This window comes from Armigeres subalbatus, chromosome 2 (genome assembly GCF_024139115.2).
Source record: "Armigeres subalbatus isolate Guangzhou_Male chromosome 2, GZ_Asu_2, whole genome shotgun sequence".
Classification (NCBI taxonomy): Eukaryota; Metazoa; Arthropoda; class Insecta; order Diptera; family Culicidae; genus Armigeres; species Armigeres subalbatus.
The window spans coordinates 190216039-190239976 of record NC_085140.1 but is presented as its reverse complement, the minus strand read 5'-3'; the positions used below and the strand labels follow the sequence as shown (position 1 = coordinate 190239976).

The 23938-nt window shown below is 41.1% G+C and overlaps 2 protein-coding genes across 2 annotated transcripts; both read right to left on the bottom strand.

Moving 5' to 3' along the window:
• Positions 1 to 4461: 4461 nt before the first annotated feature.
• LOC134211405 (protein hairy) lies at positions 4462 to 8787 on the bottom strand. Its single transcript, XM_062688220.1, has 3 exons — positions 8168 to 8787; positions 7364 to 7459; positions 4462 to 7268 (listed from the first exon to the last, which is right to left on the bottom strand). Exons 1-3 carry the CDS (start codon positions 8276 to 8278, stop codon positions 6444 to 6446), a joined length of 1032 nt encoding a protein of 343 aa, XP_062544204.1. The 5' UTR covers positions 8279 to 8787; the 3' UTR covers positions 4462 to 6443.
• Positions 8788 to 9415: 628 nt separating this feature from the next.
• On the bottom strand, positions 9416 to 23118 carry LOC134209446 (uncharacterized). The gene is made up of 2 exons (XM_062685432.1): positions 22020 to 23118; positions 9416 to 9588 (listed from the first exon to the last, which is right to left on the bottom strand). Exons 1-2 carry the CDS (start codon positions 22609 to 22611, stop codon positions 9416 to 9418), a joined length of 765 nt encoding a protein of 254 aa, XP_062541416.1. The 5' UTR covers positions 22612 to 23118.
• Positions 23119 to 23938: the final 820 nt, after the last annotated feature.

The window sequence follows — 23938 nt, the reverse complement described above, 5'->3', positions numbered from 1 at the left end:
AAAAAAAAAATCGTAAAGGAATCGCCAAATGCATCTCTAAAGGAATTTTCGAAACAATTCCTTGGGATGTTTTCTAAAGTTTTAGCAAAGAAATTTAAAATTAAATCCTGGAGGAAGTTCTGAAGCAATTCTTAAAGTAATACTTGGAGGAATTTCCTATGTGATTCCTGAAGGAATTTTGATTGAATGGCTGAAGCAATTTCTGGGTGAACTTGCGAAGGAATTCCTGGAGGAATTTCCTAAAAAATTTACAACATTGTTTTGTGAAGCCACCAAAATATTCTATAAAATAAAATTTTTCGCAATGTTTACTTTTTGAATTGATAATTTTGCTGCTAAAATCTATATATGGCACGTTTGTTTTTGCCTGGAAATTAATGTAAAACACCTGAAAAAAACCTGGAAAAATCAGGGAATTTTGTTTTTACAGATGAGTAGACACCATGATCCATGTTGAGTTTCAGTTATATAATTACTGCAGCTGTGAGTTAAGAATGCGAGGACAATAATCTCGAGTAGTTTCGCCATTGCGCAGAGAGAAGCGATTCCACGGTAATTTGAAACTTCGCGTTTGTCGCCTTTTTTATAGACTGGAAAAATGTAGGAGCACTTCCAAACATCTGGAAAATCTCCGGATCGTAAAGATGTATTGAAAATGGCGGCCAATGGTAGATATAGAGCAGTTGAGCACTTCTTTAAAATTAAGGACGGAATTCCATCTGGTCCGGGATTTGATGAGCGTTTTAGTTTCGTACAAGCATTCAATACAGTCTCAGAATCAATGGGAGGGTGAGTTCCAACAGTAGATAAGGTGGGCACATTTAGTGTTGCAGCAGATACTTGTTGTTCATTAAGGGTCTCGTTGGTGAAAACACTGCTGAACTGCATGCGGAAAAGTTCACAGATGTCCTTTATGGAAGAAGCCTCTGCAACACCGAGTGTCATAGAAGAGGGCAGACCAGATTCACGTTTTTGTTCGTTCACGTGATTCCAGAACCGTTTATGATTGTTTTTTAGGCTGCACTGAATGCGTTGGCGGTAAGAACTAAAAAGGGATTCGTTCAACTATTTGTAGCGATTATTTAGAGAGATGTTATGCGATTTTAGTAAATTTGCATTAACTATTCTAGTTTAAATCTGAAGCAAAAAAATCAAACTCGCTGGCTTCCACAGTAGTCTTCCATTTATGTTTTTGCTGCCAAGAAAGGCGCCGTAACTACAAAGTGGGTTGATCCGTGACACGTTCATACACCAAAACAATTGAAAACCGATTTTTATTTTGAATCTCGTTATTCATTCGTGGTTCAAATCTGTCGAAAATAGAACGGAGCGTTATACCAGTTTTATTCTTTTGACAGTTGACTGGTATAAAAAATGAATCTAGAACAGCTGCTGGGAAAATTAATGTTTCAGATTCATATTCAAACTGACAGCCCCGAACGATTTGAATCACTGCTGATTTTACCCTAAGAGTGAAATCAGGAGTGATTCAGTTTCATTCCAAATTTTCGACCACTATTCTAGTTTGAATCTGGAGCCAAATAGAACAAACTCGCTGGTTTCCCCAGCAGTGTTCTATTCATGTTTTTCAAATTTTCAATTAAATGAAATCATCATGTTGGCGCCAAGAAAGGCGCCGTAATTACAAAGTGGATTGATCCGTAGATAAAATGACGCATTCATACACCAAAACAATTGGAAAATATTTGAATCTCGTGATTCAATCGTGGTTCAAATCTGCAGAAAATAGAACGGAGCGTTATACCAGTTTTATTTTTTTGACATTTGACTGGTATAAAAAATAAATCTAGCACAGCTGCTGAGAAAATGAATGTTTCAGATTCATATTCAAACTGACAGCCCCGAACGATTTGAATCACTGCTGATTTTACTCTAAGCATTTGAAATCAGATATTTGAAGTAGTATCAGTTTTGACCGCAGTGTCGTTTTTACCCGCAATTCCTCTACTTATATTTTTAAAAAGGCTTCCGTAATCTTCAGTGATCACATTTACGGTACTGCAGTTAGGAAAATGAAAATTACATGTTCAAAAAAAAGTTTTTTTTTTATTGCGATGTGCATTTTACCATCAGGCAGTGTTCATTTTACCTTTGAACATAAGAATTTTGTATGTTTTTTGGTTCAAAGAAAAACTATCAAAAACATCGCCCTAACAGTTGGATTGATTGTGCGGAATCAGGTATTTAGAATATTGCTGCAATCTACATTATTTATTGAGAGTTCAATACCATAACACTGAACACTTGTGTACATGATCAGTTGCTGTTAGAACTTGAAAGTTGTTGACGTTGTTCTGGAATTAGTAACCATGATGGTGAGGGAAGGTATGATTAGAAATCAGTTTTCTAAGGTCCATCACTCGTTTATTCTCTATATCAGAGCTTCCCAAACTTCTGGGTATGCGACCCACCTAGCAAAATTCTATATGTCTCGCGACCCACCTATGAAAAAATGCATTTTACCAAGTAGTATTAAGCATTAATTGAATCAGAATGTCATCTGTTTCGGCAAGTTTTACAAAAATATTCACTCGGGGGCCTCTCGTTAAGTAAGTACCACACCAACACTTCCTTCCCCTCCCAAGTTACGGTGAAGATGGGCGTGGCCAGGAGTAGTAATCCTCATGCTTTTGTGATTTTTATCCTAGATTAAAATCAAGGACCACACCCACCTTGATTTCTGATAGCAATCTGAATAAGGAACATGAAACATGAGTATCACTAGTGTCCAATCTACGAAGTACACCGTAACTATGCTATGCTATGCTATGCTATGCTATGCTATGCTTTTACAAAAATATTCACGTTACCTTCATGTACAAATGCAAAAAATGACAAAAATGATATTGTATGTCAAAATGTTTTTATTTTACTTCATTAAGGGGCAGCTTTTAGGCATAAATGTTTTCTAAAATAGCGTGGTGATGAATATTTAAAATAAAATGCGGTTTGAACTTGGAATTATGTTCCTGAAAAAATGATCAAAAGGTTCGGCATTCGAGCTGCAATTAATATTTATTCTACGCGACCCACCAACAATCCGCTCGCGACCCCCCTGGGGGTCGGGACCCACAGTTTGGGAAACCATGCTCTATATACATATGCCGTGTAATCTATTTTCTTATTTATCCAATCCAAAGCGACACGAGCCAGCCTAGGGTTGAAAATATCGATAATAATGAAAAAAAAAGTCTTGAAAGGAATTGGAAAGAAAAAGGTTTTCTTAAATGCAGCATGTTCATTGATCATCCTCGACACGTTCACAATTCAGGAAACAAAACAAGAATGGCATTCTATACCAGAAGGAGAATGTAGTGTTTGAATAAGTTACCTTCAACGAGTGTTCATAGATTTACCCCTGAGCGTGTCAATCGGTGAGCAGTAAGCCATGACTCGGCCTCTTTTTGGCAGATCTGCGTGCCGTGCACTTGTATCCATGGAAAACCGTTGCCACATAATTTCGCTACAGCCTTTCGGAGCCACACAAGAAGAATAGTATGAGAACTGTTCTTTTTCTCCAACGAAAATGTGTCCAGCAAAGGGTGATGTCAATAACAAGAAGATTGGTCTCAAAAATCAAATGATAAAAAGATGATATTTTCTTGTTTCAGCAATTCGAGCTCAAACGAGCGATCCTGAAAAATCTGGATGATAAAATTATTAATAAGAGAGAATAATCTACCGTTTTGACTCAAATTCCGAACTTGGCTCATATTCCGAACACTCGCTTTTAAATGACCATTTAGGCTTTAGTCGTGTAATTTTCTCCATAGGATGAAAACCAATGGAATTTTTAGTTTTAGGGTGCCAAAACGCCAGGAATATGAGTCATGTTCGGGATTTGAGTTAAAACGGTAGCAACTGCGATTTTCACAGAGGTCATGGCACAAAAGGGCACAAGCAATAATTTACTCCGAATCAATCACAATGAGAACAGCAAAAATGCAAAAAAAAAAATCATCCAAAATTGGATTTTCACATCGGATGTCATAATGCGGTGGAACTAATGAGGTTGACACATCTATTATCACTTCGTGGTAAAGTTTGAATGAAACTCACACTAATTGTTCCACAGCATCATAAATCGAATATTATTTCTGCTCTTAAGTTCTAAAATGCAATTTTACAAAAAGATAAATAAAGAAAAAAAAACCGTAAACTAGTAATCGTCAAGTTTTCTCTAGCAACCCGCGTATACATGCAATAATCGCGATTATAATTGCCGTAGTTCAAATTTCGCATTGTCATTCGGAGCAAACGGATTTGTGCAATTCCATCCCTCTATTTCGCATCTGGTTTTATGATTGTTCGAATACTCACCGGAATTTTCGGAATTGCATCACCTCTCGTTACCAGCAGCGGTAGGAAATAGCGTCATCAAGAACTTCATCCCTCATCGTCGAGTGGTCATTTCGGATTTTCAGATTGATTGTAAAGCAATTTTGTATTAAATTTCATAAAATATTTTATATTTTCCATAATTTTCATCTTTATCTTTTCTCTATCATATAAAATAGATTATCTTTGTAGCGCTCTTATAACGTATTCTCTTTGTATTATACCTCTAGATTGCTTATTCAGTATCTTCAAATGTCTAGTGGTGTTCACTTCGTATAAATAATAATGCCTATTGCTTTGCTTGTCACCATTTCGGCTTGAAAAGTGAAACCTAATCGAATAATGAACGAAATGTGTGACATTCAATATCTAAAAAACTATGTACACGATTTGATGAATAATTTATTCGCTTTTCTCACTCGCTTGGCCACTTGTGTCTGACAGCACCGCGAACGAATCCGGTGGAAATAAAAATTTTAACATAAAATTCTACTGCCGGACAACCCTATCGTTATCCCGAACCGGAGCCGCATTGCGGGATTCCCTGATTGGCTTTTTACCACCGCGAACACGCGTACGCTATCTAATGGAAGACTTTTGTGATTTTTGTCGCGCTCGCTTTGTTCTGGGTGTCGAACCTAAACGAAAATAATATTTACAGGAGAATGAAATGTTGGCGGGTTTTGGGATGCGGTAAGCGATTTAGGGACAGAGTTAGAGAGAGAAAGATAAAAGGAGATATCTTTAGGTCGGGAAAATGAACAAAAAGTGGATTGGGGCGATCTTAAAATAAAACTTCAAGAAGCTAATCACATGATTGTTCGCGGTCCTCAAATTTCCTAAAGCAATAAACGCACTCACACATATGCACTACTGGCGCAGTAGGATAGTTAACGAATGTTTACATTCTAAAGGGGGTTTACTGCAGTTTTGCCTACTAGCCTAACAAAGTTTTGAACTCGTCGATTGTTTCTATACAATTTTGTAACTTTTCTTATTATCATCACACTAAAGCCTTAAAAATTATTCACAGCAACAGGATTCCTCCAAAGTCTCAGTAGAGTTTGGGCGGGTATTCGTTCAGACTACCTTTTGTTTTACTTCATTTGCGTTTGTTTTTTGTTGGATGCAACCACCACCGAGTGTGAGTGATCTTCAAAAATTGGAAATGACTAGCGATCCTCGCGCGTCATTTCTGCTCCGAGCATGGACCGTTGTGAGCACAGTAGGGGCACACGTTTCGTGAACCGCAGTGTGAGAGAGAATAGGATATTGCATTCTTGTAGCAAACACGCGCGCACAATTACCTTCCCATCACTACCGAGCACCGCCGCGGACCAAGAACCAAGAGTGATAAAATTTATTCTCTTGAAAGTAAAAATAAATTTTGCCTCGTGCCGCAATCTTCTTCTCGGGGTTGGTATTCTTATTCATTGCTTTCAACGGTTGCGCGGCGGTGCTCGCACCTTCTTTGTCTTCTTCGCAGTTTCGCTCGCTTTGCGCGGGGCTTCAATCACACACTTTGTAGCGAGAGTACAATTTTGTAGTGCGGCACCACGATCACTCCTCGCTAGTTCAATTGGCACGATCTTAACCGAACTGTCTTTCACACACAAACGAACGAACGTAGACACTTTGCACGAGCTCGAGCGCTAGAGCCGGGCCCGTATAATGAGTGTGGGAAAACGACAAGCAAGTGCGACACTCGTGACCCTTTGGCGCATTTCGTCTCCTCCACGTTCTCTCGTGCTGCTGCCGCCCTCTCTCTCCATGTAGGCTCTACATTGTTGTCGGCTGAGCGGAAGGGTGCCGACTGGTGAGGGGGTGGTGCTATTTCAAATATTTCAGCGCACTCGGTGATTTACGCGAATCAGCAGCGGCGGTGGGTGCTGCTGAACGTGAATCGGAAGGGTGGCCACTACATTGTGTGAGCTCGACAACGGCTTCTGATCGGTTCGTTGCGGCCCGTGTACACGAGCCGCCGCGGTGTGTGTATACTTCCGGCTGTTGTCGCACTGCACTGGCGGTGTGCTAAGGTACTAATTGTTTTATGACTCGAGGTGCAGATTACACGAACGATGAGATTACCATGGCCGCCACGGTTTGTCATCGTCTGGGTGCTGGTCTTGGTATGGTTTCTTCATGACCAAGGAGAGAGGGCTGTCGGGACTGAAGGCCCTGGACTGGGACTGAGGCTGTTGCTGCTGATATCGCATCTGCTGCGAGTGGAGGTATTGCTGTTGCTCCTGGAAGACCGAAGGTTTGCAGTCCATGGGTTCGTAGTTGGAGTTGGCAGGACTAGGTGGGGCATGGTATGGCGAGGTGACATGTTCCTGAGGTACTCGGTCGTACGCGGACGATGACGAGTGGCTGGATGCGGCTGAACCGGTGGAGGCTGTGCGACTGGGAATCGGCACCAGCATTGGCACAGGAGCGGTAGCTGCGGGGATTGCTTGTGGCAGAACGAAGGCAAGGCTTCCGTTCGGGAGTTTGGTTGGGATCAACTGAACGCTAGATCCGATGCTGTTGGTAAAATACACTCCGTTGCCGGTTTGCACTGCATTAATCTGTGCTGGATGAGGCTGCGGATGATGATCCTGTTCCGGCGAGCTTGGCGGCGATGGAAGAATGTGCACTTGAACTGCCGATTGTCGAGACTTTGGAAGATCAGATTTAACTCCGTTGATGCAATTACTCAAATGGGCGAGCAGACGACGACGAGTCATTGGATCGATGTCCGGGAATCTGCTCACCTCTTGAGCACATTCATTGAACCCGGCCTTGAACTTGTTCATAACATTCGGATCAGTTGCCTGTGACATGGCATTCTGCTGTCGCTGAAGATTTTCAAGATGCTTCACTGTCATTTCCAAAATATCCGCCTTTTCCAATTTTGAATGGCGAGCTGGCTGTAAGTTCAACAAAGAGAAGGGAAAACTCTGTTAGTCATCAATCATAATTCCGCTGCTGAAATTCCCATAAAAGCGGGACCGAAGATACTTACGTCTTTTTTCATCGCGTCCAAAATAAGGGTCTTCAGCTCGTTCAAACAGTTGTTAATCCGAGCTCGGCGACGTTTTTCCATGATCGGTTTATTACTCTGTAACAAATCAGAAAGAAAGATCCACTTTAGTCCCACGCAAAAATATACAACAATCAAGCTTAACTCCTAAGAAAATCTCTTTCAGCCACACACCGATAAATCCGAAAATATGATCCACTTGGCATTGCGGGGGCCTAAACCAAGTGGTATGTTAACGTTTCCCTGAAAAGTGCTAATTTATGAACCCCAAGTCACTGATTTTCGGTGATGATTGCGATGCTAGGAGGATTCAACACTCCGCGCGTGCGGCTCTAGTTTGTCATACTTAATTTCTATCGTGTGGAAGTCCCACACGCGCACGTTCCATATCTGGAACGTTGCCGCCACCATCGGCGTCGACAGGAACGATGACAACGACGCAAACTCATCAGCCGCGGAACGTGCTTTCGATGTTTGCGAATTCTGTCTGAACACGAAATTCCCACGTACGCGACCGCCTGTCAGCCGATTAGCCAAAAGATATTGCAGACGTGTGGGATTAGCTGAGATACGGCGAAACCGTTCTGACTCAAGCTTTGAACAGGGCCAAATTAAATTCAAGATAACAGTTATTTTGAATTGTACTCAGATTTTCACAATCTTCAGAAAGTCTCTTGAAAAATCTATCATTTGAAAACGATTATTTTTTTGAATTTGAATTCTCACATTTTTAATTTTTCTGGCCAACAAAAAAAGAGTTTATAATTAACAAAATATGATACTTACTCTTCGATTGTCGCTGGGACGTTTTACCACCGGCTGTTCGGCCGATGGAATCTGCGAGGGGGTCGGCATAGTGCCAACTTGTTGGGCTGCCGTTCCAATTCCGGTAACCATTGTTTTAAATTTGTACTTCAGTATAGGATCCACAGTTGAAGCTTAGTTCACGACGTTGTCTTCTTAATGTTTTATTTTTGTCAAAATATACTCAGTGTTTCTTCTCTTCGCACAAATCTCACTTCAATCCTTGCGTTTTATAAATTTCACGCAGTATCACAACTTCCTCATTTTATAAACACAAGGCACAAATATTTTTTCTGATGTTCGCTCGATCTATTTCCCAGATCGTAATCCAAGTATCTTATCCACGTTCTGATAGCAATGGCTCACTTTCACTTTTGCTCTTCCGGATCAATCACGACACTTCGGATGCTGAACCGGAAACCGATGAAACAGAAATAAAAATCAAGTCTCGTTCCGAACGGTCAAACTCTTTAAAAATAAACCGAAACCGGTGGTACTCTGAGCGGGAGCGTACCAAAAAAGTGTTGCTGTTGCTCCGACGAGGGTTGAAACGATTCTGATCGAACTGGTGAGCTGCTGTGGTGGACTGACTCTTCCAGGCCCAGGCAGTCGTTTGTGTCGTTTGCTTCGCACTTGTTTCGCACCTCGACCGAACGATGAGTGCGGCACGTTCGGGACGCCGAAGCCAAGCCGAACGGAGCCGAATGTGGAGGCGAACGAGACACAGCAAATAAGAAACCACGGCTCATCGGCACTTGCGGAAGCGAGAGATAAGGTGTGAAGGAATTGGCGAGAGGGAGAGAAAAGTTGCCGCATGCGAGCAACAGGCTGCCGGTGCCGCGGCTGTTATGAAGGATTGGTTTTTGATGTCCCACCGAGTGGAAGGTTGTCCGGGTGGGCGGGTAAGCGGAGGTCCTGTGATTGAATCAGTGTCCTGCGACGGTTTTTGGGAGTGGGGATAGACGAGTATTCTATGCCTGCACAGGAGGAAAACCCCAAAGTCGTTGAATGGCACTGATTGCAACAAAGATGGTTTTGGAAGTGTAAGATTCTGAATTTAATCTAAACATATTTGTAATTGGGATTCATACCATGATTTGGAGTATCTATGTATCACAAAATATAATTATTCGATTCAATAGCGACGAATATATTCTACGCTAATCTTAGTGTCTAACTCGCAGAAGGATCCAACAGGTAGTTGCAGTTAGTAAGCAGGTACGTACATGCTCAACACCCATCTCCGTTGGCTTCTTCCAATTCCCTTTCGAGCACTTCGCATTTGAGTTGGTATGTTTCTGGTTTCGCAGCCGGGTATCGTTTTTGGTTTCGGTTCGTTCTATGCTGTATGCTGAGGCCATGCGGACCGTGTTGGTGGTTGTTCTGAATGAGCGTATTAATGGCTTTTGAGGAAAAGAAAAAACATATCGCTTATGTTTTTATTGGCTAGTCTTTTTAAAGTACGCTTTGCGTTAGATCGCTTGGGATGGAGGTAAGGAAGGATATGTTGAGCCTTGTTTTGAGTTAAGTAGTTATGCTTTTCGGCCAACAGATGGAACCAGGGGTATCGATTCGGAGTTCCTTTCATTCGATGTGATAGAATTAGGAAGCAAACATCCAGGTACATATAGCTCGATGGTGAGAAAAGGTTTGAGGGGCGTACGTAATATTAGATCTCTGTTGAGAAGAAGAAAGATTCAATCGGTTCATTAGTGCTTTGAGGGCACGTGCCTGAAAAATTCAATTCATTTGAAACACAGTTTTCTTGTGACATTGTGGGTAGCACAATATTCACCTTGTTTCAGGATTAACGAAGAACCATTTTGTGCATGATCGGGGTGCGGCCAAGCCACATCAAACGCCTTTTGACGCTCCTCTAATAGTTTGTTCATGAAAAGAAGCAGAACTCCGATTATATATCATCAGTAAGTTAATTTGAAACAAATACTGCTTTACAATTGATGTTTGACCTAAGCACAACGGAAGTTATGTCTTCGATCAATAACTTGTTTTGTTCACCTGGGGTGAAGAAACACCACTAGACAGTAGAATGCTACTTAGAAAATTGGAAAGAAAAAACTGTGTGACTTTCGAACGGGATTTTTTAAAATAAGAATTGACCAAAGATTCTATACCTAAGATTCCGGTTGTGTTCCATTATGAAAATGACTTTGCGCGTTTGTGAATTATTTCTCACCTTTATGAAGAACACGACCAGATCGCACTCAGACTCGTTAAACTTTTGTTTCACGATGGTGCAAACAAATAAGCAAATAATAAATGTTTCCAATGATTGCAATTTGCAAACCCAACCAGAGATATCTGGGGCGCCAAAGTGACTTGCTCTTTAACGGGACTAATGACTCGATAAAACGAAGTAGAAGAAATAATAAGGGGATATTTTTCATCGCTCAGAAAATTGAAGCCGTTGTTTGTAACTAGAAAGTTGATTATTGTTCTGCCATCACACTGCTGAACAACATTAAAAATACTGAAGACATATCAAGAACTTATCAAATTCAAAGTTGTATTTCCACCATTGGATTTTCACACGGCAAACTCTGCCTAAGCAGATCTTAATTGATTTCAGAGATTTCAATTCAGTAGCTCCAGTCTATTCATCTGATAGCAGCAAACGCATTATTTCACTTGATTTTTAGTGCATATTATGTCAATTTGAAAATTTAGTTTATGAAGCGATCTTTACCACAATTGACCTTTCCCGTCAGAAATTGTACCTCGTTTTATGTCTCAGTCGATTCTCTGGCCATTTTAAGGTCAACTTTCCCAAAGAACCCATATTTTTAAAGTATGTAACTATTTTTAAAATCGAAAACAAAAACCGAAAAAAATGCTGCACGTGTGAACCGGCCTGAAAAATGCACCCGATGTTCGTTTAAAATCGGGCCAATTTAAAAAAAAAGCACTTTTTCGATGTTTGTTTTAAATTTTAAAAATACTTAGAGACCTCAAAAAATATGGGTTCTTTGGGAAAGTTGACCTTAAATAAGCCAAAAAATCGACTGAGACAATAAAACGAGATACAATTTTTGACGGGAAAGGTCAATTGAGACGACATGGAAAACGAATGGGGCAAAAAAAAAATGGTTGAATAGATTTACTATTTAGCCATCAAACAAATGAGACAAAATTTATCAGCACTGCCCACGACCCTTAATAGTGAGCACCAGGCAGCGTTAAATCTAATATCGGAAGTGGTGCGCTGTATAGCGCATCACCAAATGAAAAAAGCACACCACTTCCGAAGTTAGGTTTACCGTACGGTTTGTGAGAAAAATCCAACCTCGCTAATCGCCCGGTTTTCTACTGAATTGATAATATTATCATCTTGTTCCGTACATTTGATCCAAATTTCAGCCTCGTGTATCAGTGGGGTAGCCACGGGGGTGGTTTTTAGAAGAATTTGAGACGCGCTTTGTGATTTGCCAAATCACAATCCATTTTCCAGCGGTCTTCGAGACGCGCTTTGTAATACAATCCATTTTCCAGCGGTCTTCGAGGCGCGCTTTGTGACTTGCCAAATCACAATTCATTTTCCAGCGGTCTTTGAGAAGCGCTTTATGATTTTCCAAAACACAATCCATTTTCCAGCGGTCTTCGAGACGCGCTTTGCGATTTTCCAGACCACAATTCATTTTCCAGCGGTCGTCGAGATGCGCTTTGTGACTTGCCAAATCACAATAAATTTTCCAGCGGTCTTCAAGACGCGCTTTGTGATTTGCCAAATCACAATCCATTTTCCAGCGGTCTTTGAAAAGCGCTTTGCGATTTTGCAAATCACAATCCATTTTCCAGTGGTCTTCGAGACGCGCTTTGTGATTTGCCAAATCACAATCCATTTTCTAGCGGTCTTTGAGAAGCGCTTTATGATTTTGCAAATCACAATCCATTTTCCAGCGGTCTTCGAGACGCGCTTTGTGATTTGCCAAATCACAATCCATTTTCCAGCGGTCTTCGAGACGCGCTTTGTGATTTACCAAATCACAATCCATTTTCCAGCGGTCTTCAAGACGCGCTTTGTGATTTGCCAAATCACAATCCATTTTCCAGCGGTCTTCGAGACGCGCTTTGTGATTTGCCAAATCACAATCCATTTTCCAGCGGTCTTCGAGACGCGCTTTGTGATTTTCCAAATCACAATCCATTTTCCAGCGGTCTTCGAGACGCGCTTTGTGATTTGCCAAATCACAATTCATTTCCCAGCGGTCTTCGAGACGCGCTTTGTGATTTGCCACATCACAATCCATTTTCCAGCGGTCTTCGAGACGCGCTTTGTGATTTGCCAAATCACAATCCATTTTTCAGCGGTCTTCGAGACGCGCTTTGTGATTTGCCAAATCACAATCCTTTTTCCAGCGGTCTTCTAGACGTGTTTTGTGATTTGCCAAATCATAATCCATTTTATAGCAGCCTTCGAGACACGCTTTGTGTTTCTCAAATCACAATCTATTTTCCAGCGGTCTTCGGGACGCGCTTTGTGATTTTACAAACCACAATCAATTTTCCAGAGGTTTTCCAGACGCGCTTTGTTGTAATACAAACCACCTTGCCTTGTGATTTTTTAATCCATCCAATATTTTAACACATTAGCACATTAACTACTTAAATTCAACTCACCTTATGAAATAAGCGTCAGGATCCAAAAAATAACCTGGCAGGATCGCCAAAATGTGTGGCTCCAAATGGCTGGAGCGAAATGCGATGACAGCAGCTCTCCGTCGGTGCGTGTGCACGCCACCGAGATCTGACAAGAAGAGGACAAATCAAGCTCTATCTGGAATAAGGGCGAATGTCGCAAGAGAGAATTCTCTTTGCCGACTTCCCCTCTTTTAAATTAAAGTGACAAGCAGATGATTTCTTTGCGGTTTCTCCCCTCAGAACGAAAAAAAAAAACAATGAAAACTTACATTCTGAGGTGATAAACCGCAATGAAATCCTCTGCTTGTCACTTTTATTTAAAAGAGGGGAAGTCGACGAAGAGAATCCTCTCTTGCGACATTCGCCCTTTTACCAGATAGAGCTTGAAATCATGGCTTGCTGCTCACCGATTGACACGCTGAGGTGTTGTTGATGTATAATCACACGCTAATGGTAACTTACTCAAACCCCACACCCGAGACTTCCACTGCACAAGAATTGCCAGGCGAAATTGCTAGGCACTAAAAATGCTTCCTCGGTATCAACTGATGTAGGGCGAATAGTACTCAGTGCATCAAAAAGCATAGTCAAATACTTTTTGGAATCCATCACAATTTTCTCCAATCTTATTAGAAGTGTTCAGTCGTTTGAGCAAGTCATCTGCCTGCTTTATCAAAACACTTCGCGTAGTTTTGGAAAATATTCCAAAACTGTTACTCATCGCCGTTGTTGCGGCTGGATTGGACAAAAATGCAAAAAGGTCAGCGTATTCCAACCGGCTTTTCTATTAAATGAGGTTGATATCATGCCCAAAGGGTTTTTGAAGGATCTGTTCCGTAGCAGTTATCTGTTCAAGTAGTCTTCTCCGTTTTAATTTAGTCGAATACAATGAGAATGTCCAGCTTTATAAATATCGAGGTTCCATATAATTGTAAATCGTTTAACTTTACGTAAAAGTAATACATATTTAATAGTGGTGTTGTTGTCATTTGCTCTAGATAGTTATTGAAGAATAAACAAGATATGTAACTGTGTGGTACTAGATTATACACTAACAAACATTATGATGTTCACTGAACATGTGGAATGAATTACTTGAGTATGTACATTAGGGTGGCTTAAATTAGTATGGGAAAAACTTTTTTAATTTTTTTGATGGGCCGCCCTCTTAGGGCCCGTTCACAAATTACATCACGCTTTAGGGGGTAGGAGGGTACCTGCCAGAGCGTTACGGCCCATACAATTTTCAAACCCCTTTCATACAAAAAACGTTACGAGGGGGTGGGTGGGGGTTGAAAATGGCCAAATTTTGCGTTATGTAATTTGTGAATGAACCCTTATTCGGTCCTATTTAATGCCCTAATGCTCCGGACAAAATTTCAGCCAAATCGGTCAACGTTTAGGCGGTGCAAAACTCGTTGGAAGTTTATATGGAAAAGTGTATGCAGAAACATCCAAAAACAGTGATTAGCAGTTGGACGGCATAATTTACGATCAAGAACAATGATACTTATTCAGTTCTTGTAGAATTAAACACAGAATGTTATGCAGAAAACCGTGAAAAGATTAGAGTTTGCTCGGCTAAGTTATTAGCATTTCTCTGAAGTGGGGTTTGAGCAAATTTCGTTTCTTTTACCTTTGAAAAGAAATAAATTCACCCATACAACACTCCAGTAAAATGCTATTATCTTTGCCTAATAAACTCTAATCTTCTCGTGGTTTCCTGCATAACATTCTGTATTAAATTCTTCAAGATCTGAATGAGTATCATAGTTCTTCTTCGTAAGTTGTGCCGTCCAACTGCAAATCACTGTTTTTGGATGTTTCTGCATACACTTTTCCATATAAACTTCACAGATAAAAATATGTTGTGATTTTAAATGTATTTTCATGCACATATTTGGAGCATGCAAATAAACGTAACATTCAATCGATCTTACTATTATTTTAAATCGAAATAAATTTAAACGATGCTTGCTTTTAAAATTCAATCAAATTTAATTGAATATCGAATGTTAATTCGTTTGATAGGATAAGCTGCAATTTTACACGCCGTTGAATTTTAAAAATTATTTGCTGTGTTCCAACGAGTTTAGCACCGCCCAAACGTTGACCGATTTGGCTGAAATTTTGTCCAGAGCATCAGGGCATCAAATAGAACCCTAATGTACACTCATTGTGAGATCAAATAAGCATCTAAGTAGTCGATGTGATGCCTTGCCTCATTTCAGTTCTCACAACGTCAAGTGAACAGGACGCCGAAAGCCGATTGTTTTGGATCGCGCTGGTAGCGGGGTTAAAAAACTGCGCAGAAAGCGAATCGAAAGGACCGCACTGAAAGCGGATCGTTAAGACTGCTCTTATAGCATGCCAACAGGATCGCGCAAAGCGAACGAATAGATTAATTTGGATCGACAAGACCGCGTACAGAATTAGGTCGACAAAATTTTCTTCTTCAACCCACTACAAGGAGACAAAAGAAATGCGTTTTGAAACGGCTATGTGATTGAGTTTTAGCTTGATTTACTGCTCTTCAAAGTTGAAGTATGCAGTGGTGATTTTTCTTGTTGGGCCACACTGGTGCCTGTCACGTCAGAAAAACATTGAAGTTAACGGTCTGCCAATGTGATAGTAATGCAATTAATAGTATCATATTAGTATTAATGGGCTTCATGGCCGTGCGGTTAGCGACTTCAATCGTCTAGACGCATGGGCTATGGAGTGTGGGTTCGATTCCCGCCCCGGTAAGGAGAAAGCTTTTCGTGATCGAAAAATTCTCCATCGGTCCACTGGGTGTTATATGTCCTGTCCGTTGTCTAAACGTTGTGCTCAGTCTGTATGACCTCTGGTCGAAGACGGTGTTCCTGTCTTTTATAATTTGTTGTAAAAAAGAAGAAATAAAGAGAAAGATACATTAATGGAACGAGCATGGGATTGAACCCACATCTTCCTAAGTAAGACGCTGAAGCGGTAAACATATATGACCACTAAGCCTGCTACGTTTAAGAGCGGCTATGATGCACGACACAAACAGATGGCACAAAAAAAACTTTTAGTATAATCTGAGAAAAGTCAATGAAGAGTGATAGCACAAAACAGATAGTTATCATAGAACAAACTGCAAGTTTCAAAGTAGGCTTTTTGTTTATCAACCTTCAACAAACGGCACTCCTGTATCCAAGGCGAAAGAAAGAGACAGCAAAGCATGCGATGCTGCTCTGTCTTATGCGCGTTGTTTGATAAAGCTTGATTTCCACCGCTAGGTTCGCTAGCGATTCAAAATCTTGGAAGGACCACTTTTCACGGCAATGATGCCTATATGTTATGTGGTGGGTGATAGGGATCATGAATCTTAGGGCTAATGAAGGGCAGCCCTTTTATGTGACAATTCGTTCACTTAACCGACAAGTAGCGTTTGGATTACTTACTCATTCATGCGACTGTAAGCCGCTTAATAAAAAAAATCCGTGTTCCGAATGATGATTTTCGCCGACGACGAGATTATTGCCTTCGCGGCCGTTATCATCACCGGAACTCGACTCCAAAACACTTCGAACGACCTCGTCTGATTGAAAAGCTGTCCGTGGTTGGGATCGGGCCAACCTGCCCGGTAAATGAGCCTAAAAACTACTAAAATAAAACGACCGAAACGTGAAAAAAAACCTTCTCCCTTTACCTCATCAGATTTCTCTCATTCGAATAGTTGTTCAAACACTTTCTAGCTGTAGTGTAACCATTTATTGAAAGCAGTTCAATATCAGTTCAACCATTCATAAAAAAACAGCAACATTCAGTTCATATATTCTTGTCTCCTTTATTGACTACATATTCTTATAGGCCTAATCTAATTTTTCCCTATGTCTAGCTAGCTTTCCTGTGTGATGAGACGAGCGGTAGAGCTGACTAAACGGTGGCCACTCTAGCGGTTTAACTCGGGCTAGGTGCAAACTTCACCAAGCGCTTAGAAAAAGATAGACATGCATGTACTCACGTTTTATACTCTTCGCATGGTGAGGTAATCGTCTAACGGTTGACCGTCGCCACGTGTTCGACACGCGGCCCTTCAACTCCTGCGGACTCCGAAGAACTTCTGCTGCTGCAGTTCGACGATCATTCGAGGAGGAGGAAAATACAATTAACGTGGTTTTTGCAAGGATGTTGCACCTCCGATATACCACGGGTGTGACCGCCGTCATACCAACTGCCCCGCCAGTGGAGTGACATAAGGGAGTTGCCACTCCGGTCACCTAAGAAGTCCACGATCATTCGATGATATCCGTCGTGCTTCACGCCATCGACGCCCTCTCTTCGTGGCTGGGTGGACTTTTCGTTGTCGCGTGCAGTGGTCTAGCTTTGCCAGGGCACGGAAAATATCGTTCACTGCCCTCTCCGGCCGGCCACCGCCGGGAAAATGATTCGAAGCTGTACTGTGGGGTCGATATCGATCGTTGACGGAAATGGTGGTGTGACGAGCCTCGAAATTCTTGCCACAGATCTGGCACGGAATTTAAGATGCCGTCATATCTACGGGTTAACTCTTGCACATTAAGCACACTCATGTCATCAGTATTACCTGTCGCATTAAACTTCAACGCACTCGCACGCACTAAGGCACTTTAGCTACTTTGCCTATCTAGGTACTTGAGGGAAATTGGGAAAGAAAATTAGGTGAAATTCAAAGGATTCTTCACGTTTTTCACTAGTTCACACCCGATCTTCACAACCACGCTTTCGCCTCTTCCACAGACCAGAACGAAATGAAAGAGTCAAGTTTTAAGATCCTCAGATCAAGACGCGAGATTTCAGATCTTCGTCGCCGGAAATTACGCAAAAGCAACGAAGTTGGTTATTTTCGCGAAATTGTCAAGAATCATTCCGAATACCAATCCTTTCATTATTCGGATAACCATTTCGTCCCCACATTTAGATCCAGATCTTCCATCTCGCTTCCCAACCTGAATATTATTTTACAGGAGCTGGGGTCAACGCTACTTGAACCCTGGTAGATGCCCGGTCTCACACACATTGGTTTGGCTAACGACTTTCCCTTTGGCTCCAGCAATAAACCTTGAACTCATTTACTCCCTGATGCAGATCATGAACAAGTGAACCAATGAACTTATGAGTGAGTGAATTCGAAAACGACCCTCAACGTGAGTGGTCTCTATACAAGCAGTAGAGTAGAGTGGGGCAAGAGTGCGCGTGGGGTAAGAGTACGTTTTCGATTTCTTGAAGTTATAAAAAAGATAAACAAGCAGCAGTGCATCAGATCGATAGGTATTCTGACCAACTATTGTCATGTGTAATTTTAAACGATTTGAATAAACAACAAGAGAGATATGAACATAGTTAATTTTCTGGTCGTTTTGCTAAAAATAATTGTGTTTTCGCAACTAGTATTACAATACCATCTATACGTTCAATCAGGTGAACATTGTACCATTTCGATAACCTATTGTATAGAGTACTTTGTGGTGCAGAACATTAATTCGGTTGGTTTTCCAAGAAGTCAAAACCATTAACTGAATAAATTTTGGAGCTGTGGGGTAAAAGTACGCAGTAACGGGTGGGGCAAGAGTATGCATGTTAACCTTCAAGTTCTGTTGTTAAACCCGTATCTCCGTCCAAAATAAGACTAGTTTCACAGCGTAAAGGTCCACAACCAAGAAAAAAGGGACAGAAATCGAAAATTATCACAAATTCTCCTTCTAAAGATAAGTAAGTTGGTGTTAGAAAGGACTTAGCGAACAAAGCACTGAAACGAAATAAAAATAAGTTTTGTTTTACACCTCAACATAGTCCGAAAACACAATTTCATCTAAATGATAATCATTTAATCAAAAGAAACATCCATAAATTACGCAACGCTGAGCTGGGAGGAATGCGAGATGTATAACGATTCATAGAATTTTTAGAGGATTCATACAAAAGGTGTAAGATAGCGGGGAGGGGTGATGAAATGGTCCAATTTTCCGTAACGTAATTAGTGATCTTTCTTTAAAGAAAATTCTTTTCTTCAAGCTACGGGAAACCTCGTATATTTTTACCTCTGTAGTTTTTTTTTGTACAAGTTTTTTTCGTATGAAAGTTCATATTTCTAGGACCCCTCCCCCTTTCAGAGTTACGTAATCTTGAAACATTCTATAATATACTTTCAATTAAATGTTATTTACTCTTATTATTGTTAATATATACTTAAAAATACATGATTGGATAAATGCGTACTCTTACCCCACCGGTGGGGTAAGAGTGCGTTTTGAATATGTCTTGCAATAAGAGATCTACTAAAGCAAATTACAATAATTTCAATATGTTTGCCACTGGGTTACATATAGGAAGAGTATACGAATCGTCGACATTGATATGATATGCAGAAGCTTGCTTCATAAGGGCTACATGATCGATTGAAAACTACCCTAGCAGCACAATTTACGTTGATTTGGTTGCAATAACTCATATATGACCAAATTTGGTCATACATGAGTAACATCAACTGATTTACAACATATGTGTTGCTCGGGTAAGTGCGTACTCTTGCCCCAATCTAATCTAGTTCAATTCTACTTCATCTATTGTACAACTTTGGTTAATTAAAGATTCAAATAGTCGTGGTACTGCCACACACGTAATGAATGAAATAATTTTATGGGCATGGCATCAAATTCTCCAAAGGCAGGTTTATCTATCGCTTTATGGTCTGTCGAGCACACAATGGGCACGCTAACATGGAATCTGTACATAAATGTTTACATTACATCCTAATGTCGGTCTGTACAATCAGACGATCGGTCACTGCATTTAAAAGTCATGGCAAAATGCTGTTTCCTTCCACAAAATGACGTCGGATCACTAGCAGAGTGGCAGGGAGTCGGCTGAACATGAGCAAGGTTGTATTTTTGCTAGGTTAATCAATTCTAGTATTTGTCAAAAACAAAAGTTTGGCAGACCACTCTACATTTTTCTTGATATATCTAATGCCATTTGAATAATAAAGCACCCATTCCATGGTTTGAATTTCCAAATGTGATCTTTGACTTGTGTCTTTTTGCAATAAACGTAATGTTGTATTGCTGGTTTGCCAGAATCTACACGTCAGTATAAAACAGGGCTGCGCAACGTACGGCCCATGGGCCGGATGCGGTCCTCGGCTCCATTTTTGTGGCCCGCAGCGTGTAGGAAAAATTACTTCATAACCGACCCGAAAGCTTTTCTATGTGGCTCGAGAAGATCCTTCTTTCTATTTATTAGATTTTGACAATATGGATGAAACCTTTCCAGGATGGATAACTGGTTAGGGAAAGCATATCGGCTGTTGCTGATATCGTGTGCTCTAAAGAAAAAAAAACCCTGCAGTAGTATTAGTTGCTCGTAAAGAATGGTGAAGAGTTAAAGTTCTCACAGAAGATTTAAAAACTACGTTACGTGAAAAAGCCACCTACTTGCTCGCAATCGATGAAAATACTTAATGTAAAAAACAAGGCACATGTAGCTGTCTTCTTAACGGGAATAAATGATCATCTTTAAATCACAGAGGAATTAGCAGCTTTGATCCCAATGAACGAATCGATTACCAGTATCGACCTGGGGAAAGCTTTTAAGACCTGTATGAAGGAGCTTGAACTCTTCTATGAACACTTGAGGCCTAACAACTAATGGAGCCTTGTCAATGACGGGAAAGAACACGGGCGTTGAGTCACTTGAAAATTAAAACAATTTGTTTATTTGTTAATCAATTGTTAATCAGGAGGACACTCAACCACAACTAATTCCAAATTACGTTGATGGAAATGGAAGCAAAACACGGGAAAGTGACTTAGCCTTTATAGTACATGTCACCAAACATCTCAATGGCTTGAACATAAAGCTGCAAGTCAGGGATCAACACGTCGAACTTTTATTATCCAACATGCAAATTATTGAAATAAAATTGAAACAATTTGGCACAATTGATTCTTGAAAACTGATACATTTTCTTTAATCCGGTAGAAAACAGTTCTTGCTAATCTGTTGAATATGCTGGTAAACTCGAAGCACTTCTACAAAAATGTTCCAGCCTATTCGCTAATTTTTGAGAACATAGTTCCTCAACACGATTTACTGATGTAAATATTGTACCTGGAATGTTTCAAATGGAGATAATTGACCTCCAAGGCAACAACAAATCCAAATCTAAATTTCAGAAAGACACATCTTTGTAGGATATTTTCTCTCACACAGATGAACAACTCTTATCAAAAATTAAAGCAGTAAAAGTATGTGTTGATCTTCATTATCTGCTTGCGAAATTTGATCATCGATTGTGAAATCCATATGCGTCGAGTATTGGAAAGAAGCCGAAAATTCCATGCTTGAAAAGGTTGGGTAGGCCTGGTATAAAGGCTCCCCCAAACATATGCGACGCGACCGTCGCGACGCGATTCTATCGCTTGGCGACTGCGATTCTGTCGTTACTGGTATGGAAGGATAAATGGAACATTGCCAGCAGCGACCCAGCGGTAGAATCGCGGCGACTAGCTGTCGCCGTCGCGGCGATAGAATCGCTTAGGTCTGGGGGAGCCTTAAAACATCACCTGACGTTGGGACTATGATAAGGGTTTCATTCTACTATTGACGCGCCCCCTAATCTGCCTCTTTTTTTCCAGCACATACCGGGTTTTATATAAAGATATTCAGTTGGTGTCTTGATTAGCACCACGTGGATGATATTTGATGGATTCGATAAATCACTACCAAAATTTTGAAGCTTTTTATGAATCGTTGAAAGCTAACGAACGTTTTGTATAAAGTCAAATATTGAAATTCCGAACTTTTGTTTCCACAATGCCTTACACATTTTGCCATTAGTCGCACATAATTGATTGGTTTGTAATAGATAATATAATATTAAAAACAATATAAACAGTTTTTTAAAGCATTACTAAAGGATATTATTACCAATATGGCTCTCATTCATTACAACCAATATATACACTTTTATATTGCAACCCTAAATCCTAGACAAAGAGTTTCATCATAAAATCCCAATTTCACAGATCATTCGTCGATCGTCACACGCATAAGCTCCAGCAGCCTGGATCCGACGATCCGATATCTCCGATCAAGTGCAGAACAAAAAGCAGGAGAGAAAAAAAAACAAGGAACGAATCTCGCCATAAAAGAAACCAACCAAACTAACCCAACAAAGCCCATGCCGGGGCAGAGGCCAGCCACGCGATCGAGTGCCAGCGACGAACAAAATAAAGGTTGAGCCTGTCGCCGATCGCTTCTGAGGCAGCAGGATCAGCATCAACCTCAGCCGCAGCAACGCAACACCGCATCATCGTCGGTCTCGGTAGACCCGCACACGATCGACGGACGCCGCGAGCGCGAGCGTTCGAACCGTGCGCGTGAGCGCACACACGACGACCGGCTTTTGCTTTCGATGGGCGAACGATCTCGCGCGCGCTCCACCAGATTCGACTGACTGCAAAGCAACATAAGCGCATGGCACACTGATTGGGCCCCGGAATGAAAGAGACCACTAGTGTTGCTCTCCAGAAGCGCTGACCGGCGATGCCATGCTCCAGTGCTGATGGCTGTGAGGTGGTGGTGAGCGACCCGATCTCGAAAAAGAGGGGAAAACCGCACGCGACTCGATGACGTACGAAACCGGTGGAGCTCGCTGGTTTTTTGGAGCCACGACGGGGGGTCTCCTGTCGGTGAGTTCCAAAGTAGGAGCCGTTCTTTGACTGTGTGCACTGAGTGGGAAAGAGACGGAACATCTGCATGGAAGTGGTGGTAGATGTCGTTATGGATGGAGTGACTGCGGTAGTCGCGAGCGTGAGAAAAGAATTTTGTTATTTCGACGACGGCGGCGGCCACGATATCGCGCACTGCCTATCGTAACCACGGTCAAGGCGCACTCAGCGATCTCCAGTGTCGGATGCGCTGCAGCAAACTGTTTGTTAGATGATGTGGTCGATGCAGTAATGCGAGACGTGATGCTGCATCAGCTAGCGTCAGATTACACGAATGACGATGGCGGGACGATTTATGGAATGCGCTACCGCGTCGTGGGTGGAGACGGAATGTTGAGATGCTTGGCTTGGTGTAAAGGGAAACAGTTGAGTAAACGTTGCACGATGACGTGTTGATCTGATTCAGTTAGCTGGAATGTTTGTATTCTCATGTTATTGCCAATTTGATAATGTATTACACAGGTCTAAGATTATAAGCCAAGCTGGAACACTTAAAAAACATTTAAGTAAGAAGCTTTGAGTACACTTTTTCATCGTTTCTTTGCCAATATTATATTTGCCATACAGGCTTGTAACATGTTTTTCGACTGAACAGAAAAACTATCAAACGTGCACTAATAAATTTCCATTTCGACTGCACAAAATAGGTGCACTGTTCCGGTTCTTCAACTCATATCTCACATATTTATCTTGTCAAAAACAAAAAATGAAGGGCAGTTTGATTTGTTTCTTATTTTTGTGATTTTTTCAGCAAAAAATGGGAACAGTGTCCCTGGAACAAAATCCAATATCCTTACGGAAAAAAGCTACGTGCTTGAGTAGCAAGAGTGCTTGTGCCTCCAAGCAAAATCAATAATGAGATGAAAGTGAGATGACAGAGACGGCTGGATGCGTCGTTAAGACAAGAGAGCTGCAGTCGTTGAGGGAATACAATGTAACCTATCCAAGAGATGTGAATCCTTTTAAACCCAAATGGGTTTTCATGCTGAAGGAAGATAAAAACGACAAACTGTTCTTTCTCTACTACACAGTCTAGACAGAATGTGTGAAATATCCAAAAGGTTTGCTTGTCCGAACATCTCGTATGTTCGAACAATTTATTCGGTCGAACAGGTCGTCTAAATAAGACACCAAATTATAGTCAAAGCCGAAAGCCAAATTACCCAATAACACGATAGACGACAAAGCCATCTAGTCAAATTACATTTGGCCGAACAGTTATTAGACCGAAAACAAATTGGTCGAATAAGACTTTTGGCTGTATGACCGAACGGGTACTAGGAACAGGTCATTGGGTCGAAACGGACAACGGTCGTTTGATGGAAAAGACCATTCCAGATAAAGCCGGTCACGTTGT

Coding starts and splice junctions, on each gene's coding strand:
- LOC134211405 (XM_062688220.1), bottom strand. CDS start 8,278: ATGGTTACCGGAATTGGAACGGCAGCCCAACAAGTTGGCACTATGCCG. Junction 7,460..8,167: donor GTCCCAGCGACAATCGAAGA/GTAAGTATCATA, acceptor GATTTGTTACAG/AGTAATAAACCGATCATGGA. Junction 7,269..7,363: donor TGGACGCGATGAAAAAAGAC/GTAAGTATCTTC, acceptor TTGAACTTACAG/CCAGCTCGCCATTCAAAATT.
- LOC134209446 (XM_062685432.1), bottom strand. CDS start 22,611: ATGCAGATGTTCCGTCTCTTTCCCACTCAGTGCACACAGTCAAAGAAC. Junction 9,589..22,019: donor CCCGGCATGGGCTTTGTTGG/GTTAGTTTGGTT, acceptor TTTCCTCAAAAG/CCATTAATACGCTCATTCAG.